Source organism: Nilaparvata lugens, chromosome 1 (assembly GCF_014356525.2).
Source record: "Nilaparvata lugens isolate BPH chromosome 1, ASM1435652v1, whole genome shotgun sequence".
Taxonomy (NCBI): domain Eukaryota; kingdom Metazoa; phylum Arthropoda; class Insecta; order Hemiptera; family Delphacidae; genus Nilaparvata; species Nilaparvata lugens.
The window spans coordinates 79,702,583-79,728,476 of NC_052504.1; the positions used below are offsets into that span (position 1 = coordinate 79,702,583).

Genomic DNA, 25,894 nt, shown 5'->3' on the forward strand with positions numbered 1-25,894 from the left:
CGAATTTTGAATCATAGTACGATACCTACAATACAATATTATTACAATGCAATTACAAAACATTAGCACGATTATTTCATTTCTCGTGTAGATTCAACTTAATCTGATTGAAATCTATTCCATAATAATTTTTCGCTGGAATAAAGAAGTATCCATTATTCATACTAGCTTCTTACTTATTTTGAAGGTATCAGAATCAATCAGTCAATGAAGTCTGATTGAAATTTCCCTGAAGTTTACTTAAATTTTCCATTCATTTTCAAATGGTTCACAGTTATTTCAAATGAGAACAAGAAAAAAATGAAGATTTACTCAAGACAGCTTCATTTCACATAAAATAGCAGAAGAGTCACTGTTTACATTCTTATATCATCATCATTGACAAGTAAACAAATGTAATAACGTCATAGAGTCAAACAGTTTAAATTAGATAAGACCAATAATGAAGGACCCACTTTCAAATCATGAGGCACCGTAACTAAATATAATGTACCAGTTACAATATAATGTAATATAATGGGGATAATGCACTTGTTGAAAAGAGGTGGATTGAGAGGTCAATGATCAGCAAGCACAGTTCCACAGATATCACTCAATATTTTTCTTAGTTTGGAAATTTATCTATAACAGTCAAACATATCATATTTCATAAGTTTTGTACTAATCTTTCTTATTGTGTATGTGTGTGCATGTGTGCGTACGTACATTAGTTTTTTATAATGTTTCCAAATCTGACCGAAAAGATAATGATTGACTTTTGTACAAGGTCATTCCCTGATGAAAAGAAATCTTATCACAATATTTAGAATGAATTATTTATATATACGCCGAAAACTATCAACTCTTTCCCACTTCTGACTATTCCCTCAGAAAAAGGGTAGTCAGTGAAGTCTCTAACACATGTTCTCACAAGTGTTTCCAAAATTCGTTGCATAGGTACCTATCCATCAAATACAGGATATTAATTATTGGACTGATAAACAGGTCAGTTGATTGCATTTTATAATTTAAAAATATGTCTTATTTTAGTTGTATTGTGACAATTTTGATTATTAATTTTATAACATGTTTTCTTGTACCAGTAATGTTTGAAAAATATCATTCTCTCCAATTTTCCACTGCGATGGACAAGTTGATTGAATGAACTTGAACATAGTAAAGAAATTTTGCAGTAGGACTATATAAATTTTGTCACTTCAAGAGAAATTTTCAAAAATTAATTTGTCATTAAAAATATAATAGATCAATTGGAATTGTACCTATAAGCTATAGAAGGGAATACTACCCCTTGATAAAAAATTCATAAACTGTTTTTTTTTTTTCAATTAAAACTGATGAAACACCTCTTCTGGGAAAATAAATTTGAAGATTCAAGATTTTCGTCGAACATACTTGACAACAGTATTAGACAGATGTTTGGAATTTCAGAAAATAGGTTTGAAAATCCAATTTATCATAATTTTTTGGAATTAATAAATTTCAATAAAATGTATCTCGATAAAATTTATTTAAATTAGTCTGTGACGATTGCCGAATCCACTTCCAGATGAGTAGGTACTTAATCAAGTTTGCAAGTTTCATTGATTAATCAAATTAATTTTTTGACTGTATAAATAATTAAATCAATTTGGTACCAGACAATAGAATTGATATTGGCTATATACACAATAAACTCTGCCAATTTTACCCAAAAAACGCTAGAATTTATGTACTCAGAATAGATGCAAATACAATTTTCAAGAATTTCAAAAACCAGTAGCATTGCCCGTGCATTACTGTTCATTACCAAATTTATGATTTCAATTAACTAAATGGAGTAGAATGGAAATGCTGATTACTGACACGAGTTGACAGTTTGTAAATACTTGAACCCAAATTCAGGTTACACTTCATTGCAGCACATGCTTAGAAACTCATGGAAAACAGTGGAAAGCACTTAAATCACGGTCTCATTGATCTAATTGATGCCAATATAGTGTTGCAATGCTTTCTCATTATCAATGTCTATGTATCTTCGAATAATTTTATTAATTCCAATAATTTATTGTTACCGTATGCATTAAATATATACTTATTAGAATTAATACACATCACTTTTTATATAGTAAAGTGTAAATAGAAGGCAGTTATCTATCTATCTACTAAAATACAAACCTCTAGAAGTGCAGTACAGGCTGTTATCATTGGTCGAATGCATTATTTTATCATGAAAATAAGTCTATTCCAATAAAAAATAATTATTATGAGTCTCAATATACTCTCAAGGATTCAAATTGTGGTTAAATCTATTTTATTCTCGATTTGAAGCAAAACAACATACCTCGAAATAGCAGTAGACATTTTTATAAAAGAAGGCTTTGTTACTAGAAATTCATATTCACATAAAACCATTGGAGGGAACTAAATTTTCAAGTTTCTTTAGATATTCCTAGTGTTTATTTGATATGACCTAATTATTCTCACTGAAATGCGATCACGGCCAAGTAAAGTGGAAATTAGTGGAAGTCAAAAAGCAAGTTATTGACCGAGCGAAGTGAGGTCTAAGATTCAAGTCGACGGTTTTGCATTTCTATTAATGTTTATATTTATGTCTATATGTTCCGCATTCACAGCGAACGCAGCAAAAGATTATTATGAGATTTGACAGGTACCTACCTATGTTTCTTTTTGAATTTCGCGTCGACGTATACATACGGTAAGGTTTATTTGAAATTTTGCATTTTAAGGATAATACAAAAGGAAAAGAAGTCTCCTTTGAACGCCAATATTACCGTGAAAATAAGACTTTAGAATTATTCATCATAAATCAGCTGTAGAGTGTATTATTAATTGCATGCAATGACGCATGCAATGTATTGATAACTCGAAGTAGCTTATTATTTTCTCCCGACTTTTCTCTGCTTTCATTTCCACTCGGTAAGCTTTTGACGATGGCATAGTTGTTTACAACAAATCATTAGCATTGTAATACTAATAATTATAATAAATATCAATAAATATTGTCGATACAACAACCCAAACAGCCATTAGTTGTTTACACACCGATATCTCGCCGACACACTAGGACAGGGCATAATTCACTCTGATGGACAGTATTAGAGGAGGCTGTGGTTTTTAACTGCGCGAGGTCTACTGTTGACAGAACTACTAGTTTCTCCTGAGACAACTATGGTATAATATGGTTTTGTGAAAACCTTAATGAATACCGTATTCTATTTTTCAATACAAAAATTACAATTTCATGCATACATGGTGAATACGATAAATATATAAATTGATATTTACTTCATGAATTGACAGAGTTTTCTGTTTTTCTCGGTGAATAAAAGCATTATAATTTGTTGGTAATTCACCAACATCGATAGAAAAGAAAAACTGGCACGTAAAAGAAGCAGTTTTCTGTTTCTTAACATGGAATTGAGAGCAGACTCTTGTACTTGAACAGAGGAAAAGGTGGAAATCCAATCTAGAGATGATTTTTTCAACGTTCTTAACGAAGTTCTTTGTGGAGAAGGAATAAAAATAACAGCGGGACGTCTGAAGAGCAGTGATTCGAGAGCAAAAATTGCTGATTGAGTTCACATTTTCATGAATGTTTGGTAATGACGCTCAATATAGACGATGTTATTTCCGCGTTGCTTTCTGCTTGTCATTCCACACCATCAATCCGGTGTTTTCAATCTAGAATCTGACAAATTTCCCCCTGCCATCAAATAATATAAAATATAAATATCACTTTCAAGAAAACATGATTCATTATTATTTCAATCTATTAACGAAATTTCAAAGTTAGGATGTATTCCTGCATTCTTGTCTCTTATACAAAGAAAAAGGAACAATATTTGATGAAAAAAGAGAATGTCTTATACTATAGATGGCTGAATAATTATATTCATAACATAATTATTATGCTCGAATCTATAATAGAGTTGAGCACTTTAGTATAAGACGACATTCTCTTGTATTATAGAAAATAAGTTTCCTGATAAGGTGCCATTTTAAATATTTTATCGTATTCAAAGCATTACAATTTTTTCAAGTTCTAGTGAATATTATTGTTCTATTTTTACAAGAAGTTTTTTCTTAAAGTAGAAAGCTCCATTTTCTGTGTTAATAGCCTACTTCATTTACATGGACTGATTTATTACATAAGGACGACATGTTCATTAATTCTACAGCACCTACCTAACAACATCTATCATGAAAAAATACAGTTGGCTAAATATTTCACATTTTTTATTCCTTAAATTAAATGGGAAACAATATGAATTTTGAGAAATACCATGAATTATCGCAAGAAATCTATTATTTCATATGCTTCTTGAGACAGATCATATATGATACTTATAAATACACCGGCATTTTCAATGCATTGTCTTTACTGTGTAGAAAAAATGCTAGAAAACTTAACTTCACTAGAATTTCCTCTCTATTTTCTATCCAAGTAGGTGAGCTATGTTAACTATTATTTTTAATGAATTATCCAATCATCTTTATTTTCTCTTTGAGGTTTATCAATTCAAATGAAGATTACAGAATTTTCAAAGTGAGTATAAATAAGTACCGTATGTAGAATCAGAGCTCCTTTCAAATGACATAATAATACAAATTTAATCTAAAATTCAATGACATTGATGCACTCAGGGTGAATTTCCATTTCTCAGAAAAGTCTCTGAGAAGCTCTACCTACTTCTGGATTGAGTTTTCTTGAAAATTGTCATGAATACGCTGAGATAAACACAAAAACTGGATGAGATTTCAGTATCGCACTATAAACTTTTAATGGGTCTAAAGTAAACGCGAATCTTCATTCAATTTAAGAATAAGAATCCTAATGGAAAAGGATGGTTAAAGAAAATTGTCTTTACCCTCCTGATAATCCTTGAATTCACTCTGACATTTTTATGCACAACGAATTAAATCGCATTTGATATAATTAGATTCTATCATTCACAATAAAATTAAGGAAGTCTACCTCATGCTTGGATAAGTCTATATTATCCACAGTAGTGGGAGTTCTTATCTAAGTTCAAACAGCTTCGGTAGTCTATTATCTTAAGAGTTCCTAGTTCACCATGATTCACCATGAATTATGATATTGGAAAGCATGCTTACTATCTATATATTCTATATATGAAGTAAGGAATAATTGGTTTATACATGTAGGGGATACAAAATACATGTTTGCACATAATCACGTTTGACACTTGAAATTTTGCATAAAGTTTCTTAATTTACCAAGGATGGTTATAAGCCTATTTATATTAATCAAACTTATAGTAATTAGAACAAATTCATCAAATTTGTGATAAAATCTACGAAAGATAAAAACCCAATCAAGTAGTTATTTTATAAATTTTAAATTATTACAGTTGTTGATACTTTTACTATAGAGAGGTCCATGTGTAGCATGAGCATGATAATTATCAACTTATTATTTCATTTAAGACTTCACACTTTTAGAAACTTTTTCCGATAATATTTTTCAAAGTAATTCTATTTAGATACTATTCAAGTTACCTGAATATAGGCCTACGTATACTGAATATACCTGATATACTTATGGAGTTACCTGAATGGAACAAATTTCTAAGGATTTTTTTAAAAGTTAAACTTTTTAAGATATGAGCGCCTAAAATTGGATTCTTGGGAGAGATCCATTTCCGAATAATTTCATGAAAGCAGTAAATTCATGAAATTTTGAGCATAAATTCTACAAGATTTATTGAAAACAAGAATATATGGAATAAGATATTGTTTATCTGGTGACATATTTTAAATATCAATTCTAGGGAAATTTTATCAATTTTGAAAAAATATTCAAATTTAAGTGATTTCTAAAAATTGTAAAAAATCCTAGTACTATATTGATATTTTGAGATATTAGATATTATGTCATGAGATGGAGAATATCTTGGGGAATGTAGCCTATCCTTTCCGTGGATGTGTTTGCTAGCAATTCAGCTAAATGGATCTTCTCCAAATTTTCAACTTTGGGCGCTCATACCTCAAAAAGTAGAAATGTTCAACAAATTACTTCCTAAGAGTTGGTTCCATTCAGGTAAAATTGATAATACCGTATCCATATGAAAATACTTCAAAAAATATCACCAGTAAAAATTTCCTCAAGTGTGGTGTAGCCTTGAATCTTACGCTGTCTTATTGCTTTCTGTAGCACATAGTTTTGTTACAGTCACCATTGTAACAAGGACGAAGGAATGAAAATTGAGGAAGAGTCAAATACAAATTTTATATTTGTGACCTATAAATACCTATACCTACTCTGCTATTCATTTGAAAAATGGGCCTACCAGTAATTTATAATATTATGTACTGTGCAATAAAGCTTTGGCAATAATATTCATAGGCCTATACCTAATCTGATAATTAGAGTCTCTGAGGAGCAAAGTCACAAACAAGTGAACAAAGTGAATGAAGACAATAAGGCATAAATTGGGAAATTGAGCGACAGAAGGAGATTTTTGAGGGGCTCAGACTTTCCGGGAGCTCCATGAGATAGAGATAGAGGATCAGCGGGTCATAGAGGCTGTAATCCAAGGCGTTTTTACAATAAAAATTATTCAATGGCCGATTCAATATAGAAAGTAGGTTGGGCCTATTATTTTCTATTAGAAGACTCAGATATTTACCTACTCGAGCGGAATAGACGCGCCCCGATGATGAAAGGCCATACCGGGCCAATGGGCCATCCATTCTTTTCAGCGAAAAATGGCATCGCTTCTATTCCGCTTAAATAAAAAATCCCATTGAATTGAAAAAATCTTATTTCATAATCATGTAGTCTATATGTCATCAGGAACAGCGTAACAAAAACATAACATTATTATTATAAAGGTAGCAGTAGGTAGAAAGCAATATTAAAAATATAGAAATGTCTGACAAACCCATAGAAATGTTTAACAAAATGATTTCATGAATAATTATGATTGACAAAGTAATATCTGATATTATTCATTTTTTACAGATTGATTAATAATGGTAACTGAGAAAAATCTTGAGACCGCTGCATATGGTGAAACCATAATCACTGAAGGTAGAAAGTTTCCTCAGTTCCTGGCAGCATTTTTTGGTAAGATGCAATATAATTGTTATTTTAATTATCCTCAGTATTTTATAGAGGAAAGATAGCATACTGTAAGAACTTATCTTTTTAATGGTATTATCCAAAGATTGTCACCACTCACCAGAGTCAGTGTAATGATTACCTAATCATTTTAAAAAGAGCGCGTTAAGAATCCAGTAAGTTGGGAGCACTGTCAAATTCTGTTGGCAACACGGATAAATTCAAAGTCAGCTCTCAGCTGTTTGCTACTTTGCTGTTGGTTTTTGTTTACAAATCTTTTGCCGTCTTTGATTTCTTTATAATTTTGTAACTTAACCAGAACAAAAATAGATTTATTATTATTAACTGAATTTACATAACGTTTTCAGTTATAAAACAGTAATTTCTTAGCTTCCATCTAAGTTATGAGTTGAACTTACATGAATTGGAAACACCATCAATCTAATGATTCTCACTTTTCTACTTTGGTAAGATTTTTCGTAGATTTTAAGTTAGTTATTTCCTTTTTCTTTAATTAGTAAACCTTCTCAGGACTATGGGTTTTCACCAGTTACAAATACTGTAAGTGTAGCCTATTTTTAAAATCTTGACTTTCTATGAGCATGTACCGGTACCTGTGATGATTGAAATTTAAAGATCTATAAAGGTGCAATTCATTATTTGGTTATTTGGTGCAATTCATTATTTACCTATTATAGGCTTCTCAAGACGCGTGGTTAGAACCGTCACGGCTAGAGCACATAACCTATAAATTCATTAGATTCAATGACTTATTGGATTTTTATATTGTATGTACGTTATGGTTGGCAGATGAATAATTAGAATTGTAGTCTACTATATTTCTTTTAAAATATTAATATCCAATGAATCATCAATTCTGATTAACATAAGGTTATAGGTTATGTGCTCTAGCTGTGACGCAGCTTTGCGTCTCACCAGTCACCACGCCTGCTTACAGCCACGCGTCTCGAGACGCCTCTAAAGCTGTGTCCACACTGAACAAATGTATGTCATACATGTTTGTTGAAACAGTTTGAGCAAATTTTATTATGTTTGACAAACAATGTTTGCCTGTTGCCAGTGTGGACGCGTCACCAAACAAAATATTTGTAAGTGAGAAGAACAGGTTTTATGTTTTACAACTGTCAATACTGAAAAAGTTTGGAAAAACAGTGATTTTTTGTTTCACAAACAATATTATTGTCCAAACTGTTTAAAATGTTTGTCCCTTAGCTCCTCAACAAACATGTTTGTAGAACATTTGTTTAGTGTGGACACGGCTTAAGGAATTGCACCTTACCCTTTCTCAAATTTGAAAATTCTAATTTCAAGCTGACTTGCAATAATTCACATTATTCATACTGATATTTATTTATTCATTTCAGTATTACGGTAATTCATTGCTCATTCATATTAGCCTACCAAATTTCGCAATAATTGCATTTAGTCATATATTATCATCCCATTCTCATTCGACTGATATAATCTGTCAGACTCAGGTCAGAGGTTTAATTGATAGAGTAAAGGTGGAGCATTTATTGCTAACTTATATCAAACGATTCTAGATTTATTCATTCATGAAAAAATGTATTTTCAATAAACTTATCAGACCAGGCGCCTCATTATCCATAACAATAACTTCAACAAATAAAATTATTCAAAATATAATAAATTCTAATTATTACAATTGATTTTGCTATGTTTGACAAGTTGAAGGCCACTGATGATAACTTTTCCTTGTCTTATTTATGTCCTTCAATTTTTTGGAGATGAGTGGTTTTTAATCTTATAAAAATTATATGAATCGTAAATATGAATGTCAAACGTCATTTTTTCAACTGTACTGACTATTTTGTTGCCATGTTTTTGTTGAAAGCCTTAGTAGAGGTTTTGATTTTAAAGCTTATGAGAACTGAACTATAACCATTATAATGAACGATAAGCTTATAATTTCAAATATTTTGATTTAGAGCTACTATTTTGATATTTATTTACATACGTATTGTTTGATGTCACGAGCAACTGTAATTTCAAATGACCAATCATTGTGTATTACTACCATCAATCTTTTCATAAACTGAGTTACTTATCAATACAAATTTGTTCAAATTTAATATATCTTTTGTTTATTTAATTCCGTTTTTTGTTTGTAGCTACTATCGCCGCTCTTGTTGTGGGTATATCTTTGGCGTGGACATCGCCCACGTTTCCAATTTACAAGAGAGAAAATCTTCTAACTACAGAGCAACGAGGATGGATCAGCTCCCTTCTGTCAATTGGTGCCCTATTTGGGGCACTGACGGCCGGAATGATTGTAGACAGATTTGGAAGAAAGTTGTCGCTGGTGAGTGAAATTGGTAATAATCACAACTAGTAACATCATTGCAATCTCGATAAAAACATATCAAGAAGTCAGGAACTTTTAGAAAATTGTATTTCAAGTTTATTGAATTATTCCTTAAACTTTAAATCCTATAATAATTAATTGACTGGTTAGTATTGTCAACAAATTATGAGTATTACCAGCAAAAAGTATTTAGAATGGTATTCCATGCATATGATAAAAATATATTCTTCGTCTATGAAAGCATATTTTGGACATCTGGTCAAACTTTAGATCTACTCAATTTTCAAATCTAACCATTTGTACCATTCCTATTTTAAAAAGGGTATTTTGATTAAGGTTCATGAAATCCCTTTTTTATTCTTGTTTCATGAAACATGACTTTTTGACTAGTAATTGCTTAAAAGGAGTCATTCTATACTACTGTCTTCATCTAATCAATATCAGTAAACAGGAATAGAATATGTTTACAGTTGAAAATTCCGCAACTAGAGTAATTCAACTATTCATTGTTTCAGTTATTCATTATTAATTATTGAAATTATAATTATTCATATTTGAAATGTTTATTCTTTAGTTGGCATCTCTTTCAACCTTTCCAAACCCAAATTCCAGTTTTTGTTACATTGTTTAGTGTTCTTGTGAAGAAATAGTAACAAAAATGTTTAAATAACTCTTAATGGTGGAATTCCTAAGCGACGACAGTAACGACTCTAGCCGTGATGTATTAACGGCTGTAGTCAGTACAGCCTAAAGATCGGTAGAGTAAAGTCAGAGACAAGAAATATAGGTTATGCTTATCCTTCATATATGGTATAGTCGTTACACTACCGACCATACAGTAAAGTCGTTGCGGCTGTAATGACTATAGCCGTTAATACAGCGCGGCAAGAGCCGTTACTGTGGTTGCTAAAGAATTCCACCCTAATTTGAGCTATTTTAAGATTTTTTGTGATTATTTCTTCTCAAGACCACTCAAAAAGGTAACAAAAACTGGAATTTCGGTTTTGAAAGGTTGTAAGAGATGCCAAATAAAGAAAGCACTTTTCAAATATGAATAATCATAATAATGAATAACTTAACCCATGAATAGTTGAATTACTCTAGTTGTAAAATTTTTCAACTGTAAACATACCTATTCTATTCCTGTGTACTGATATTGGTTAGATAAAGACAGTGGTATAAAATAACTCATTTGAAGCAATTACTAGTAGTCCAGCCACCAGGTAAGTTTTGCTGGAAAAAACTCCGATCACACTAATTTATTCGTGCTATTCCTGGGTATTGGACAGCTTAAAAACAAAAAGTTGACCTTATAGCCATGGAGCTTTAGGGTGCCCCAAAAACCTCGGATTTACTTCTATTATTTAGGCTATTTTCTTGACTAGATTTTGTATGACAAGACGTATTAAGTTTACACATGTCTTCTCTTCCAATCTTATTGTATATTTTTTGCTTTGATTTATGAATAATCCTGGATTTTTACAGCTGTTGTTGGGCTTTCCAACCCTGGCCGCATGGGCATTGCTGTCGTTCTCGACATCTGTGGACGCGCTGTACGCAGCACGGGCGATCATCGGTTACTGCTCGGGTGCCACTTCGGTGGCCGTCAACCTCTACACATCCGAAATAGCTGAGAACTCGGTCAGAGGCAAGCTGGGCACATTCTACCAACTCCAAATCACCGTCGGCATTTTGTACACTTACATTGCAGGTGAGAATTAAACTTTTTCTTCCTCATTCATACGGATGAGGTACATTCCACGATAATAATAATACCTTATTATAATAATATCTTATAATAATAATAATTACTCCTCTCACTTACTTACCCAACTTACTCACCAATTTTAAATAATTATTACTTTATGAACAATATTCCATTACAATACCTTGCTGTAGTTCCTACTATACTTACCTAACTCACTCACTAAACCACCCACTAAATCACCTTACAATATTACTCTACTTATTTACCTATCATAATTACAATAAATATTACTATAATATATGTACAATATTTTCATTTGTATTTACTATTATTTTTCATATTTCGTTAACTTCTATGATTCGTAGAAAGTACTTAGTTTTATTCTTGAGTTACGAATTTCATAAGTCTTAGTATATTGATTAGCTGAAAGATGAAAACAGTCACTATTTGTAATGCATTCCATTATACATGTCTTAGAATCTCCTTGGAGACGTTCAGCATTCTAATTCAGTCTATAAAGTCGATAATTACTGTGAGTGTAAGGTTGATTCAAGTGAAGTCCTTTATTGAATTAATGAATATTCTAAATACTAAATATGCTTCGTTCTTTGTTTTGGTTCGTAAGCATTTTTATGTTGTGGAAATTATCCATATTAAGGAACATGAAATAGATGTTGTCAGTTCCACATAATTTATCTGTGGATTTATGTTCCACATAAATTTAGTGGAACTCACAGTCGCAACATCTTTTTCGTTTCACCTTAATTGTAAATGTTTCTCTAAAATATTATAACACAACCTAAATTTGTACTCGTATAAAAATTGGAATACCGTCATTTTTGAGCTATACACGTTTCCGAAAGTCCAATAATTGTACAATATAGAATAATAATATACTTACTTACTCCTCAGCTCAACATGTCTTTTTAACGATTGGCCTCCCTCTATGGAATAAATATACTCCAAAAAATAAAATTTTCACTAATTTAAAACTTATTTGTATGGTTAGTTGAGGCATTTTACCATTTTTCAGTCTGCGCGTCTTGGTCCTTGATTGAAACATGTGAATAATTTGCTAATCAATTAATTTCACAGGTATTGCCGACAATGTTCAGATAATATCGATCATTTGTGGAGTGACACCGATAGTGTTTATGGTGTGCTTTGTATGGATGCCCGAGTCTCCAGCGTATCTCGTGTCGAAGGGCAGAGATGAAGAAGCGAGACGAGTTCTGCGCTGGCTTCGAGGACCTGACTACCAACATGAGGTAAGTAGCCTGATTTTAAATTAATTATATTGGAATATTTATACAATTGAATGAAGTGTATTCGAATAATGTGCCTTCGTTAAAGGCTGGGGCAAGACTAAGGCTCAACTGACACTTGAGCGACTCAAGTCGAGAAGAGATTGCGACTCTAGTCTCTTCTCGACGCAGCATGTTCTTTCAAATGGCGACACTCAGACCAGTCGATTCTAGTCTCCGCGACCTCACGACTGTGAGACTGAGTCGAGCCTCGACTCGACATGCTGGTCGAGCCTCGACTTGAGTTGCGTAGTACCATGCATTTTTAATGAATGTGAGGTTATGTTTTATGAAAGTGATGTTTTATCATTTTAGATAAGACAATAATAAGTGTTCAAAACAAACAATTGCTCGTTTGATCTAATCCCAGCTCATTTGATCTAGCCAGTTTCCTCATGTAGTTTTGGAGATCCTTTTGACTGGGTCAATCATCAAAGATGCGTGATTTTTCATAAGAAAATGTAATACATTGTTGGCAAGTGCAAACGTTTATATTTTGGCCGTATGTTGTTGTGCATTCTCTGTTATATCATAAATACAGGGCGAATCAGACACGTTAGTATTATATTGAAAGTCATTTACATCTGAATTCCTATATTTGATATGTAGTTCAAATTTGTTAGCAATACATATTATTCTAATTCTAATAAATATTCTTATCTAAGTCTTCTCTCTATTGTGGATTGATGTACATTCGTGCATTCAAATGCATTTATCGAATTCCAAATTCGTTGAATTATTTATTAAAATGCCTTCAACTAGCAGGGGACCCGTGCTCCGCAAGGGTCTGTTTAAATCAAGTGACAAACTGAAGTCTTCAAATCTTGAAACCAACTTCGGTGAATTAAAAATCTATAAGCAAAATTTCAAGTTAATCAGTTCAGTTGTTCAGACGTGTTGATGCGTCATTAGTTTATTTCCTTTATTATATTATAGAATAGATTATTTTTGTATGTGTGGAAGATAGGAAAACGTTCGTACCTAATCACTTGGCAACGTATTTCTTAAAGTAGAACCTGAAGCAATAACCTTATTGTTCTAGAAATTAGAAATATACAAATATAACCTACATTAAAGAGTGAGCCAAACTAGCTCTTTCCAACACAAATCGAAGGTTTTGTCATTCAGTTAATCTTTTATAGATACTTTAGCACTGTGCTCTCAATTACAGCTCTCTTCCAGCCTACAACAATACTACTTGTTGTATATACATAATCATAATATCTATTCGCTAATGTCTGTTCGCTTATCTATCAGACATGCTAATGATCCGCTCCGCTTCTCCCATTGTTGTGTACTATCAGAGACAAGAAATATATAGATATGTTATATATATATATATATATATATATATATGTTATATAGAAATATATTCTTATGCTTATCCTTTATCTATGGTACTATCTAGTTGAACAATTAAAATTTGATGTAGCTTGCCAAAATCCAAGCCACTTGAAAATTGTCTATCATTCTCTGCTCTCTACTTCATTTTGTCGGTTAATCTATCCATTTCTTGCAATCCTAGTACCTGTTTTTCATAAGCGTTCATTAACTCTGCATCTCGTAAGCCACCGGTTAGGACGGCAATTACAGCCTTAGATTCAGGTTTCCGTTTAATTGAGGCCTGGCAACAAGCGTGGTCAGCAAAGCAGAACATTGACATCCCATTTGTAGCCAAAAGACCACCAGGCTTCGATTTGCCTCGTAAAACATGGTCGGCATTGAATAGGGTACGAACTCATCATGGTAGATGTGCCTATCTGATGCATAAGTGGGGGAAGGCTGCCTCCCCTTTCTGTGAGTGTGGAGCAGTCCAGACTGTGAGACACATCTTGGAGGAGTGCCCCAGATCAGCATACACGGGTGCACATGAAGATTTCCTGGTGGCTAAACCAGCATCAATCATCATCAGTGGCGCTACAACCCGCTACAGGTCTTGGCCTCCTCCAGTATTCGCCTCCATTCGTCTCTGTCTTTCGCCCTCGCTTTCCAACCTCTGGCTCCAATCACTTGTGCGTCCTTGTCAACACCGTCCATCCAGCGCAGTCTCGGCCTTCCTGGTCTTCTCCTCCCTTCCATCCTGTACAGCATGAGTCTCCTTAAACCAGCATCAATAGCCTACTTAAATACCCTGGAAGCATGCCTCTAATTTCCAGGTCAAAAGTGACTAAGATATTTTCATTCGTTTTATATATGAATTTTTTATTGTTTTCTTTTTTTTCGAATGTTGTGATCATAAATGTGTTTTGTATACTGCCATACGCTAAATAAAACTCTGCATTGCTTACTTCCAGGTTGAATTATCGTTGATGAAACACTCAATGGAGCAGCAGAAGAAGAACCAGGCCGGTTTCATGGACGTGATCAGTGACAAGGTGATCTTGAAGGCGTTTGTGCTGTCCCTCGGCATGATGGTGTTCCAACAGTTGAGTGGAGTCAACGCGGTCATATTCTACAGTGGACAGATTTTCGAATCGGCAGGAAGCAGTTTATCTTCACAAGCGGCATCCATTGTTATCGGCGTTGTTCAAGTGAGTGGACATTTTTTTTGAACTCGAATTCTACCTTAGTACAGAGTGCGGCAGCAAAAATTCATTCTTTAAAAATAAGTGGAACTCTTTGTATGGATCAGAAAGTTTGTATTTATTTCTTGTAATGTAGATACATATATAAAGTTGTGCTTCAATTAGTTTTGAATATCAAATCAGGTAGGTGACGTCACCCATTCTCCATACATTGAGTAAACCGATTTCTGCCGTTTGTCAAGACTCCTACCAGCATTGCAGGCGTTATGTTAGTGATTTCTTCCCTGATATTGGCCTTTAAATCTTGTAGAGTCCTTGGACGGTTCACATAAGCAAGAGATTAAAAAAAGAAAACATAAAAAATTACAAGGGTTCAAATAGGGAAATCGGGCTGGCTACTCCAAATCGCTGCTAATTAAGATGAGGCTCATCTTAAGTAATTAGGCTTTCTGGAAAGTGTTCCCTCAATTGAAGTCACGTTCAGAAAGTTCTTGCACAATTGCCATCTTGTTTGAATGGAAATGATGATCATCATAAAGAATTCGTCTCACAGAACGATCGGAAAGTCCAAGAGCGAACGCATGTTTGCGCGCAGAACGCTATGGTGATCAAAACATTGAAACTCTCACTGCCTCAATGTTCTCATGTGACCTAATGGGCCGAGGGACTTCAGTTCTTCGTCTTGTCGCACTTGCAGTTTGTCTGAAAGTAGTGACCCAAGTAACAATTGATTTCCGTTCCGGGACAGTAGCCAAAGGGGCTAAATTAAAGAGATTTAGAAATGCGCGCTGGGTTGTGATCACAGAACGTCCGCTCGAAAAATAAGTCTCAACGGCAAATGCACGCTTTACTTTGTTCCAATGCATGATGGCGACTGAAAGTCGTCAGAAAGAAAACTTTAAAATCTGACCTCTCTAACGAGACCAAATTTGCTCTACTACGACATCAGCTGGCTGAATGGCGTTCACTTTAAAAAAGCAAGTTTCGCTGCCCGCACTCTATATTATCTAGGGTATTGTTTGATTTGCTTAGTAACTTAGTTACTTAGTTTTTCATGATTTATTTGACTCACAAGTTTATTATAATATAATTGGATACACATATTGTGTGTCACAACCAATGGTTTATTTGAATATCGGAGTAATGAGGAACTAGTTTATATTTCTGTAAACCTCTGAAATCTTGACCATTATCAATCTACATTAAACACCTCATAAGATTTTCATTTGCCCTATTACCATAGTTAAGGAAAGTATTGCTTTCCAAAAAAATTAAGGTATCCCAATTTCTAAATTTTTATACGTTTCAAGGACCCTTGAGTCCAAAATAGTGGTTTTTGGGTATTGGTCTGTATGAGTGTATGTATGTCTGTGTACACGATATCTCATCTCCCAATTAACGGAATGACTTGAAATTTGAAACTTAAGGTCTTTATACTATAAGGATCCGAACAATTTCGATCAAATGCAATTCAAGATGACGGCTAAAATGATGTCAAAAACAGAGTTTTTCGCGATTTTCTCAAAAACGGCTCCAACGACTTTGAATAAATTCATAACTGAAATAGTCATTGATAAGCTCTTTCAGCCTCCACAAGTCCCATATCTATAGGGAGCTCCGCCCCATCTATGCAAAGTTTGATTTTATATTTCTGATTATCAGGCTTCAGAGACAATTTAAACAAAAAAATTTAATTGGTAAATATTGAGCATGAAAATCTCTTCAGTTGATGTTTAGTAACATTTTCACCTAAAATTAAAAATAAGCTCAAAATTTGAGAGCCTCTCTCATTAAGTTTGCATTTGAATAATCACATTTTCTCAAATTTTGAGCTCATTTCTAATTTTAGGTGAAGAGATTTCCATGCTCAATATTTACCACTTAAATTTTTTTGTTTAAATTGTCTCTGAAGCCTGATAACTCTGAAGCCTCAACTGTTGATTCTATTAAATCATTCACTGGATGAGATAAAGTCTTCTCCGTTTTTATCTGGACCAGTAGTGTTAACATTTCCATACTGGTATTACTTTTGGATTGCTTGACGCTATGTCAAACAATTTTTGAAAAAAAAATATTCTAAATCCTCTCACAAATTCAGTAAAACTAATTGAATAGCTATCCTAGATCAATACCTCCTTGTACACATTTTAATCCAATATATTTTGTGTGTTTCTAGGTCCTAGCCACATACTGTTCAACACTCCTCGTTGAAAGAACAGGAAGAAGATTTCTACTCTTGTTGTCAGATTCTGTTATGGCTATATGTCTGATTGTCTTGGGAGGCTACTTCCATTACAAGGTAAGTCACCATTATCAATTAAAACTCAATGAATGATTCAAGTAAATAATGATGTAATGAATAAAGTAAAATAATTTAAATAATAAATGAAAATGGTGAATAATAGAAATAAGTAACGATCTAAAATCACGAGATGCGAAAATGCTAAATTACAGCTAGGCTATGTGGAATTTGGTACACCTGAGGAATACATATTTTCCTAGTGATATGAAGGCATCATTCTTATCTCAGTTTTGCAGAGTGATATTATGTAGCGTATGCATCATATCATTGAATGAGAACTTTCAGTATTCAAATCTACCGTAGCAATCCTAGATAAAAGATTGAACATAACGTTTATAATATGTGGGAGTCAGATTCCAAAAGATGTCAAATGTTTAATGTTATTTCATATTATAAAGAGCTTGTAATATGTCTTTAATATTCTAAATTGGCAATAAACTATCAATAATTGATAACTAAATACATTATTCCTTTAATTTATTCAATGAATTAATAGTATAGTGAATTTTATTTTTGTTATGAAGTTGCTCATTAATATATTTCTTTACTTTTGGGCCTTCTTGGGTCCAGAGATAGCATACTAGATATAGGATTGAGAATATGTATAAGAAATGTACACATCTTGGGTAACGTAAACACTGCAACTCTTTCATACACACTACCTCTGCCAGCTAGTTTATAAAAATATTATATCCTATCGAGATTTTATATGTATTTGCAATAAATTGCTTAGAGAGTTTAATTTTTGTTATCAAGTTGCTCATTGAAAGATTTATTTACTTTTGTGTACAACCAAGTGTTTTTCATTTCTACCTGAGGGTAAAATAACGATGCATAACATCAACCAAAATTAAGGAGTGGGGAAATAAGGAACTGAAGTGATTTTTGTAGATTTACGTTGATTTAATGATTTTTTTTATCATTCTACAGAGACTTTTTATTGAGTTGATTTTTTTCAATCACACTCACACCCCTGAATAGATTTGTAGAGCGTTTCCACTACCGGTATATGCGTTTGTTTTTCACTATTTGTGGAGTGTTTTTCACATTCACTATGCTGTAAAATTTGAACTTTCTTGAATTCTAATATAGTTCTTAAGTAGCAAGATAAAATATGAGTTGTGGAGTTGATAAATATTGACAATCGAATTGAGGCACATAAGGGTATCAATCTTTTAATTATCGGGCTCTACCAGCAGGCTCAATGAATGTATGTGACAATATACAGAGTGTTTCAGAAGTAGTGTCGAACATTTCAGGGTATTGTTCCTAGATGATAGGAGACGACAAATGTCGTATTTGAAGTGTCCAAAACTCAGCGGTTAACCTTATAGCTGCCATTTTGTTTTTTTTTCACTTGGGAATTTTTATCTCACGATAAAAATCGTTTGGATCTAAAGATCTAATAGATCTGTAATTTGACATGATTATTTATGCTATAAAGACTATTTTTTTTAAAGACTGTATTAGTGAAAATATAAGTTCGTTTTTAACAATGTTGAAAATCTTTTACTAAGCTTTGCAATGTATTCTATTTATTTTGTTATTATATCAACAAGGTTTTGAAGGTTCATATTTATGCTTTAGTAATTTATTGTAGTCACCTTTTTTAATTTAGTACTACATGATTTAATCTTTCTTTCGACAGGAACAAAATGTCGACCTCTCAACTTGGGGATGGGTTCCTCTGGTTTCTCTATCTCTGTTCATCGTGGTATTCTCACTTGGATTTGGACCCATTCCTTGGATCATTATGGGTGAAATCGTACCCAGCAATTTGAAGGTAAGACCAAGCTATAACTTTTTCAAACATTCTTGTCGAGTAGATCTTGTGTATACAAGCTATGGTTGAACTTATCATTCTCCATTGGTACTATAAATAATAATCATAACTTACATAATAATATAGTAATATAGAATAATAAATATATAATATACAAAATAATAATCATAAGATACAATAACTTCATATATTGAACTTGGACCAATTCAAGTTGATATTTTGTTAATCATTAAATTATTATTGTTTGGGTTTGATAACAGGTAGTCTTTCATCCCAAAAATTCTTCTCTTCTAAATTTCATTATGAATTGGGTTAATGGTTTCATAACAATCAAAGATATAAAATATAGAATTTTAATTTCGAAATTCTCAATATTTTTAGACAGTAGAAATTGTCAAGTATGCTGTCATTGAGAATTTCTGAATTCCCAACTCCAACTTTACCAGTCTGGGGATTTTGGTCGTGATAGTATAATATGTGGACACTTGATTTAATTATAAATGTCTTCATTCAAATTGAAAAAATTGAAGAGTACAAACTAACAGTATTGTTCAGTTCAGATGTTCACACGTCCTCACTATGTAATAAGATGAGGTAGAATAGTCGATAAATATAAAGAAAAAGAAAAATCTCACCTGATAAAATATTTCAAAAAGGGTACTGAGATTTTTATTTTTCTTTATATTTATATTACAAGTAGCCCTATACAGAAAAGAGATAGAATAGTCGAGTTTGTTTCTTCAACGACTACCGTTACATAACTGCTGATGTTTTATATACATAACTGGTCCGCCGCATTATGACTTCACAATTTTTGTTCACTTCACCATCCAAACCAGTATTAAAAATTTTCTTGTGAATTACTTGACAAATAACCAAACATATTCCTCCATAATTTTGTTAATAATACAAGTAACTTATCATTTTATTAGAGAACAATCACTCATAATAACCTTGTAACTTCTTGAATGTCTGACAGACAACAACTGTGATTTTATTGAATATCCTTAATATCTAGCATGCTCTATCACTTTGAATTTGTGCATGGAAGCAAGATTTTCATTTTAAAATCGACCCTCACCAATTAGTCTATAATATAAGTTATTCGTGAATTACTGAAATTCTCATATAACAACGTAAAATGTGAAAAATATATGTCAGTGCAATGTCATAAATAATTTCTGTAGCTCTTCACATATTATTGTAGTCGTATCTGTACTTCGTAGTGTACAATCACCAGCATAAATCATGTAACTATTTTTAACTCAACATTTTATGATGAAGCAATAAAAAAAATGTCCCCAGAGTTGAGTTATCGTCCTCAGAGTATTGCAACAAAGATTCTCAAAATCCATTGGAAGTGACTGATCAGGCTCTTAAATTTATGAACATCCTCAACATTGTCTGATACCATCGAGGCTTAATTTATATGATTTTTCTTTTTGAGATTTGATGTATTTCCAACAAATCCCAGACATTTGTTATAGACAAGCCTACAATTATTTTAAAGCCTGCAGTAATTATTGTAAAACCTTGTGATAACTGAACACTTTTCCATTAAGCAGGGCTATTGTGTTTATCTGATATCCTTCTTACTTGTGTACTGTGACAGACTGGATATTTTCAAGTTACGTTTCGGCTGTCAAGGAAGTAAATTTATCAATGAATGAATTTTCTTCATTGCAATCTATTATTTTCAAAGAATCGGCGTGTTATTCATCAATATAACTAACAGCTATAGTGAGATCCACGTTATAATGGTAGTGGAGAAAGATAGGAGAATAGCGTTGCCGGTTCTCTACTGTAGAAAAAAGCTGATACCGGTGTATCTTGAATGAATTGTTCATTCCTGTTTGAAACTATGAACTATCTGTATGATATAATAAGTAAATCTGTATATTTTACAGCTGTGTTGTGAGTGATGTTGTGGTACTTTTCCATAATGAAAACACAAATTTGAATTGTCAAACACTTTTTATTATTATAAATTATTATAATATATACAGAACCTGATTTCGTGGCTTTACCAGCCACATTTTCAGCTGTTTTTAATAATATTATAACAATATTTATAATAATAAAAAGTGGTTGACAATTTAAATTTGTGTTTCAAATCTGTATATATCTAACTCATATCTGTATTATGATTTAATAATAACTTTACATAATTGAGATAGAATATTTTCTTAATGAAGTATATTTCTTCATTGTTGAAAAACGATCTGTCAACGTTGCGGAGGTAGAAAACGATAGCGCTATCTGCTTTGTCGAATGATAGGTAATGATAGCAACACCAATGTTAATCGAATACTGCTATTATAACGCAGACCTCACTTTAGAATAATATCAATGGGCAAGCAATAAGATCTAGCAAATATTCTTTATTTTTATCTCTGAGAACGTTTAACTGTCAAATGTCATGTTAAATGTATTTTTTGACACTTATAGGGCCGGTTTCCAAGCTCGGGATTTAGCCAAGCTCTAGACTTTAAAATAGATGAAACTCTACACTATTTTCTCTTTATTTTATTTTTTGTTCAATTTTCTAGTTTCTTGAAATTTAATTTAAACGTGGACTGCGACTACGCCCCGTTTTGGAAAGCAAATTTTCTGACTCCAGCTGTTTAAAGTCTAGAACTTAGCTAAATCACAAGCTCGGAAGCCGGCCTTTAATGTCACAGCATTTTTATAGATCTCATAGGTATAATTAAACTATAATATATTATTTATTCCATAATCCATTAACACAATCATAACATCAAATAAATTATTGGGAAATAATCAACAGGATAAAACTAAAATTGTTTCTCTACCCAATTTTTTTTTTAAATAGGTCAAATGAGGTTATGTGAACATTTCTTATAATAATCACAGAAATTTACAGTCCAAATATATATATTATACTAACAATTTCGTATCTGAGTTAGTCAGAAAGATGAAAAAATGAATTGAAAATGCATTAATATATTTAAAATGAGCTCCCTACTTGGGAAATATTGAATTAACATAAATATTCAAGATGATATATCGATAGTTTCCATTATTTCATCTATTGTAAAGTTTTCTTTTAATAAACCAACAAAATTAATGTTTTATTAGAGGTATTTTCATCAAACCCCCTTCAGTTTTCTCTATCAACATCTTTTCCGTGCGAGTTGAACAATTTCTATTCATTTTTAAGATATGGTCATCTCTTGCTAGTATAGAACATTATTTAACCCGGCTGCGCATGCAGACTGAAATCTGAGTGGACATCTCATTAATCTCTTTATAACACCAGATCACTTAATTAGTATTTGGTTGAATTATCATTTCTAGATAATATCACACTGTCATCAACGTTTACTGTCTAATTTTCAATTCGCATGATGATAAACTTGACAAACAAAATCATCGTAATACTCTTCTTCGCTACTGAATCTCATTAAGCATGAATTTTCATGGATATATTTTTTGCAAACAAAAATCATCGTAATGAATTTCATGAGACATTTTCACTGATGTAACAGAGCCTTTGTTAACAGAAACCATTAAAAATGTTATTGTAAGCAATAACCAAAAATACTATGAAAATGTTATAATATAAATTTCTGGCCACAGGGTATTTCGAGTTCTCTGGGAGCCGGAACTAGCTGGATTTTGGCATTTGTGGTGACTAAATATTTCGAGAATCTTGAACTGGCGTTTGGGAGTGCGGGCACATTCTGGCTGTTTGCTGGCATTTGCGTTGTAGGCACTCTGTTCGTTTACACTCTTCTACCCGAAACTAAAGGCAAAGACATTGAAACCATACTGGATGAGTTGGGCGGCAAGAAGCCTGAACTACAGCTTTATGACACCAAGAACTGAACTGTTTTCCATTTTTCTATTTTTTAAAAGTATTATTTGTTGTATACAATTTAAAAATATATTTATTTGATTAAAGATATTGAGTACTTGTGCATTCAAATTTAATTTGTGCATAAGTATCGATTTTTCACTCAATTCATTGACTTCTTAGCTTGCTAATGATTTGTTTGATGATGACAATTATGATTAAGATAATGATGATGACTAATAAACACATTACGAAGAAGGGTTAATAATTATTTAGGTACGGTAGTTGAAGTTAATTTCTGTATTAAAGGCAGACCCGGGTCTGTAGCTTTTAAGGTTATGCAAAGGCTAAAAATAAACTTTCTACTGGTGATATTTTTCAACGTTTTTTCGATTTGTATATTATCAAGCTATCAAAATGCAAAAGGTTTCTCAGGAAAACATTTTTTCCGATCTTTACTTTTTGAGATATGAGCGCCTAAAGTTTATTTTTTTGGGACAGAACATTTCAAATTCGGTAGGAGATTAATCTATGAGATTTAGAGGATAAATTCTTCATGGTATTGTTGATTGAATAAAACAAAAAAGTCGAAAATATCAATTTTTGATAAATTTACTAAAAATGACCAAAAATAACTTTTATTTGAGTTATTTTTGGTAAATTGAATAACTTTCTTAAAAATTGATTTTTTGAATTTTTTTTGTTTTATTCAATCAACAATACCATGAAGAATTTATCCTCTAAATCTCATTGATTAATCTCCTATCGGATTTGCAATGTTCTCTCCCAAAAATTTAAACTTTAGGCGCTCATATCTCAAAAAGTAATGATGGAAATAGTATATTTTGCACCTAGGGCCGAAAATGAGACATTTCCGGCTCGAAATCGGTGTATTTAAGTCCGAGGCCGTAGGCCGAGGACTAGAAAGATTGAGAGCCGGAAATACATTTTTGCCCGTGGTGCGAACGCTATTTTTCGCCACAAAAAATATAAAACAATATAATATATATGATAATAATTTTTTTATTAGGCACTTCCAAAAGCAAAACTGAAAGGTCATAGCTCTAGCAAATCTGAGGTAATCTGAATATCAGAAATTGTCAAAGTATTTATATATTTTTTTTTCATTTTCAGTGGATACAATTACAAATCATATTATAATAATATGATCGGGAAAGAACAACAGGCAGGGCCCAACACTATTCTGTTCCCAAATTTTGATAATGAATAACATGTCCGAAAAACTAGTTTGTTTTTAGTAGCTTTAAGTAGTTCCAAAATTATCCACCAGGTTTGGTGGTAATCGCAGTACTTGAGCTGGGTTTGGTTTGGGTAGATTTCAATATATATGTCTTAATAACCCAAAAGATTATGTACAATTATGTTTTAATGTGGGAGGTTGAGTTTATACTTTTTATTCTTTTAAATGGCACAATAAGATGATATGATTATGAATGTTTTGATTCTTGAATAATAAACACAAATAATTAAAAGTTTTTTGATCAGCTGTTTTAGCGCACTTGAAATTTGGACAATCTGAATGTCAACAATGCTTGTTATCGTCGACTGCGGAAGTAGAGGTTAGAAGTCCTCTCCTACTCTGAAAATCGAATTTGAATAGTTTATAATATTTATCTTATTTGTATTTCATTCATCCAAATAGAATGATAGTATCTTATTGCAAAATACTTTATTCAATTCTAGAAGCATAAACTGATTCCGTTTCATAAACTATTTTGTAAACACGTTCACATCAAATCAGAATCAGCTGACTTCAAGGTTATTTTACAGCCCTAGGGCTGTAAAAATTTTACCGGCCTGGTCGGAAAACAATCATTTTCGGCCTCCTTATGACGCATGAAAACCACCTTATTACATCCAAGTGGGGCGAAAAAATGTTTTCCTTAGAAACCTTTTCCATTTTTATAGCTTGATGGTATTCAAATCGAAAAACTTTGAAAAATATCACCAGTAGAAAGTTTATTTTTATCCTTTGTACAGCCTTAAATAAAAGTTGCTTTGGATCTTCATTCTAGGTCTGATATTGAAGTCTCATGTTGATTTATTTCAAGTTAGGGTCTGATCCATACATTTTTTGTCCAGTTTTATCCTGTAAACATGATCAATAGTGTGAAAGTATTAGTTTCGTGGGTCAGGCATCGGCAAGTGAACAAAGTCATTTTAAAAATATTGGTTTCCCAGTTGAAAATCGAAAATAGTACAAATTTCTACTCTTTGTAGTGATTCAATATTATTACTAAATATTATCTTGTAGATAGGTGTAAGCATCAATTGTTGAGGATTCTCTGAACTCTGTGGCTGTCGTCCTCACGCACAGTTTCAAAACTTATGAGGAAGAGAATTGAATTGCCTGAATTATTTTTTTCTAAATATTCCATGAATTTCTCTGACATGAGACACGTTCCTAAATTTTATATAGGACTAAATCAGGTAGGTAGTAGAGAAATCAATCGAGAATCACTGAATATAATTTTCACAATTTTTCGAATGAACTGTGATTATTTTATAGATTTTCAATTGTTCAGAAAAAAGTAATCAATGATAAAAATATGTGAGAGTGGTTTCAGAAGACGTTTAGCGTTTTTACAATGGCAATTGGTCATCATAACCAGAGATGCATTTATTTTTCAACTGGAGATAATTTTGTCAAGTTCCATAAGTCTACAGTTTTAAAAGTCAATCTCATCAGCCTAAAGTATATGTAGTGAATGTCCTGTTTTGTTATCCTCTAGTAAATTGATCCAGAATTCAGAAGCAGCTTAGTTGCGTTTCACGGATTTTAACAGATGTATATTATTTTTCAAAATAATTTTATCATGAGGTTTGTTTTTATTACCAACTTTCTGATTGATTATTTTCCAGGTTTATTCAATCACGTTATTGGATTTATTTATTTATTCTACTGTCATGAATCAATTTATGCCCTTAAATCAATTATTCTATCAATTTATGTCCATGATCAATTTTTATCATTTGAATTAGCTTAGCATTAGATTCACCACT

General features: G+C 32.2%; 1 protein-coding gene across 1 annotated transcript; it reads left to right on the forward strand.

The window, feature by feature from the left end:
• Positions 1 to 809: 809 nt before the first annotated feature.
• LOC111053657 (facilitated trehalose transporter Tret1) lies at positions 810 to 23,037 on the forward strand. The gene is made up of 9 exons (XM_039444573.1): positions 810 to 984; positions 6,986 to 7,090; positions 9,238 to 9,428; positions 10,917 to 11,142; positions 12,235 to 12,407; positions 14,738 to 14,974; positions 17,145 to 17,267; positions 18,919 to 19,053; positions 22,654 to 23,037. Exons 2-9 carry the CDS (start codon positions 6,997 to 6,999, stop codon positions 22,900 to 22,902), a joined length of 1,428 nt encoding a protein of 475 aa, XP_039300507.1. The 5' UTR covers positions 810 to 984; positions 6,986 to 6,996; the 3' UTR covers positions 22,903 to 23,037.
• Positions 23,038 to 25,894: the final 2,857 nt, after the last annotated feature.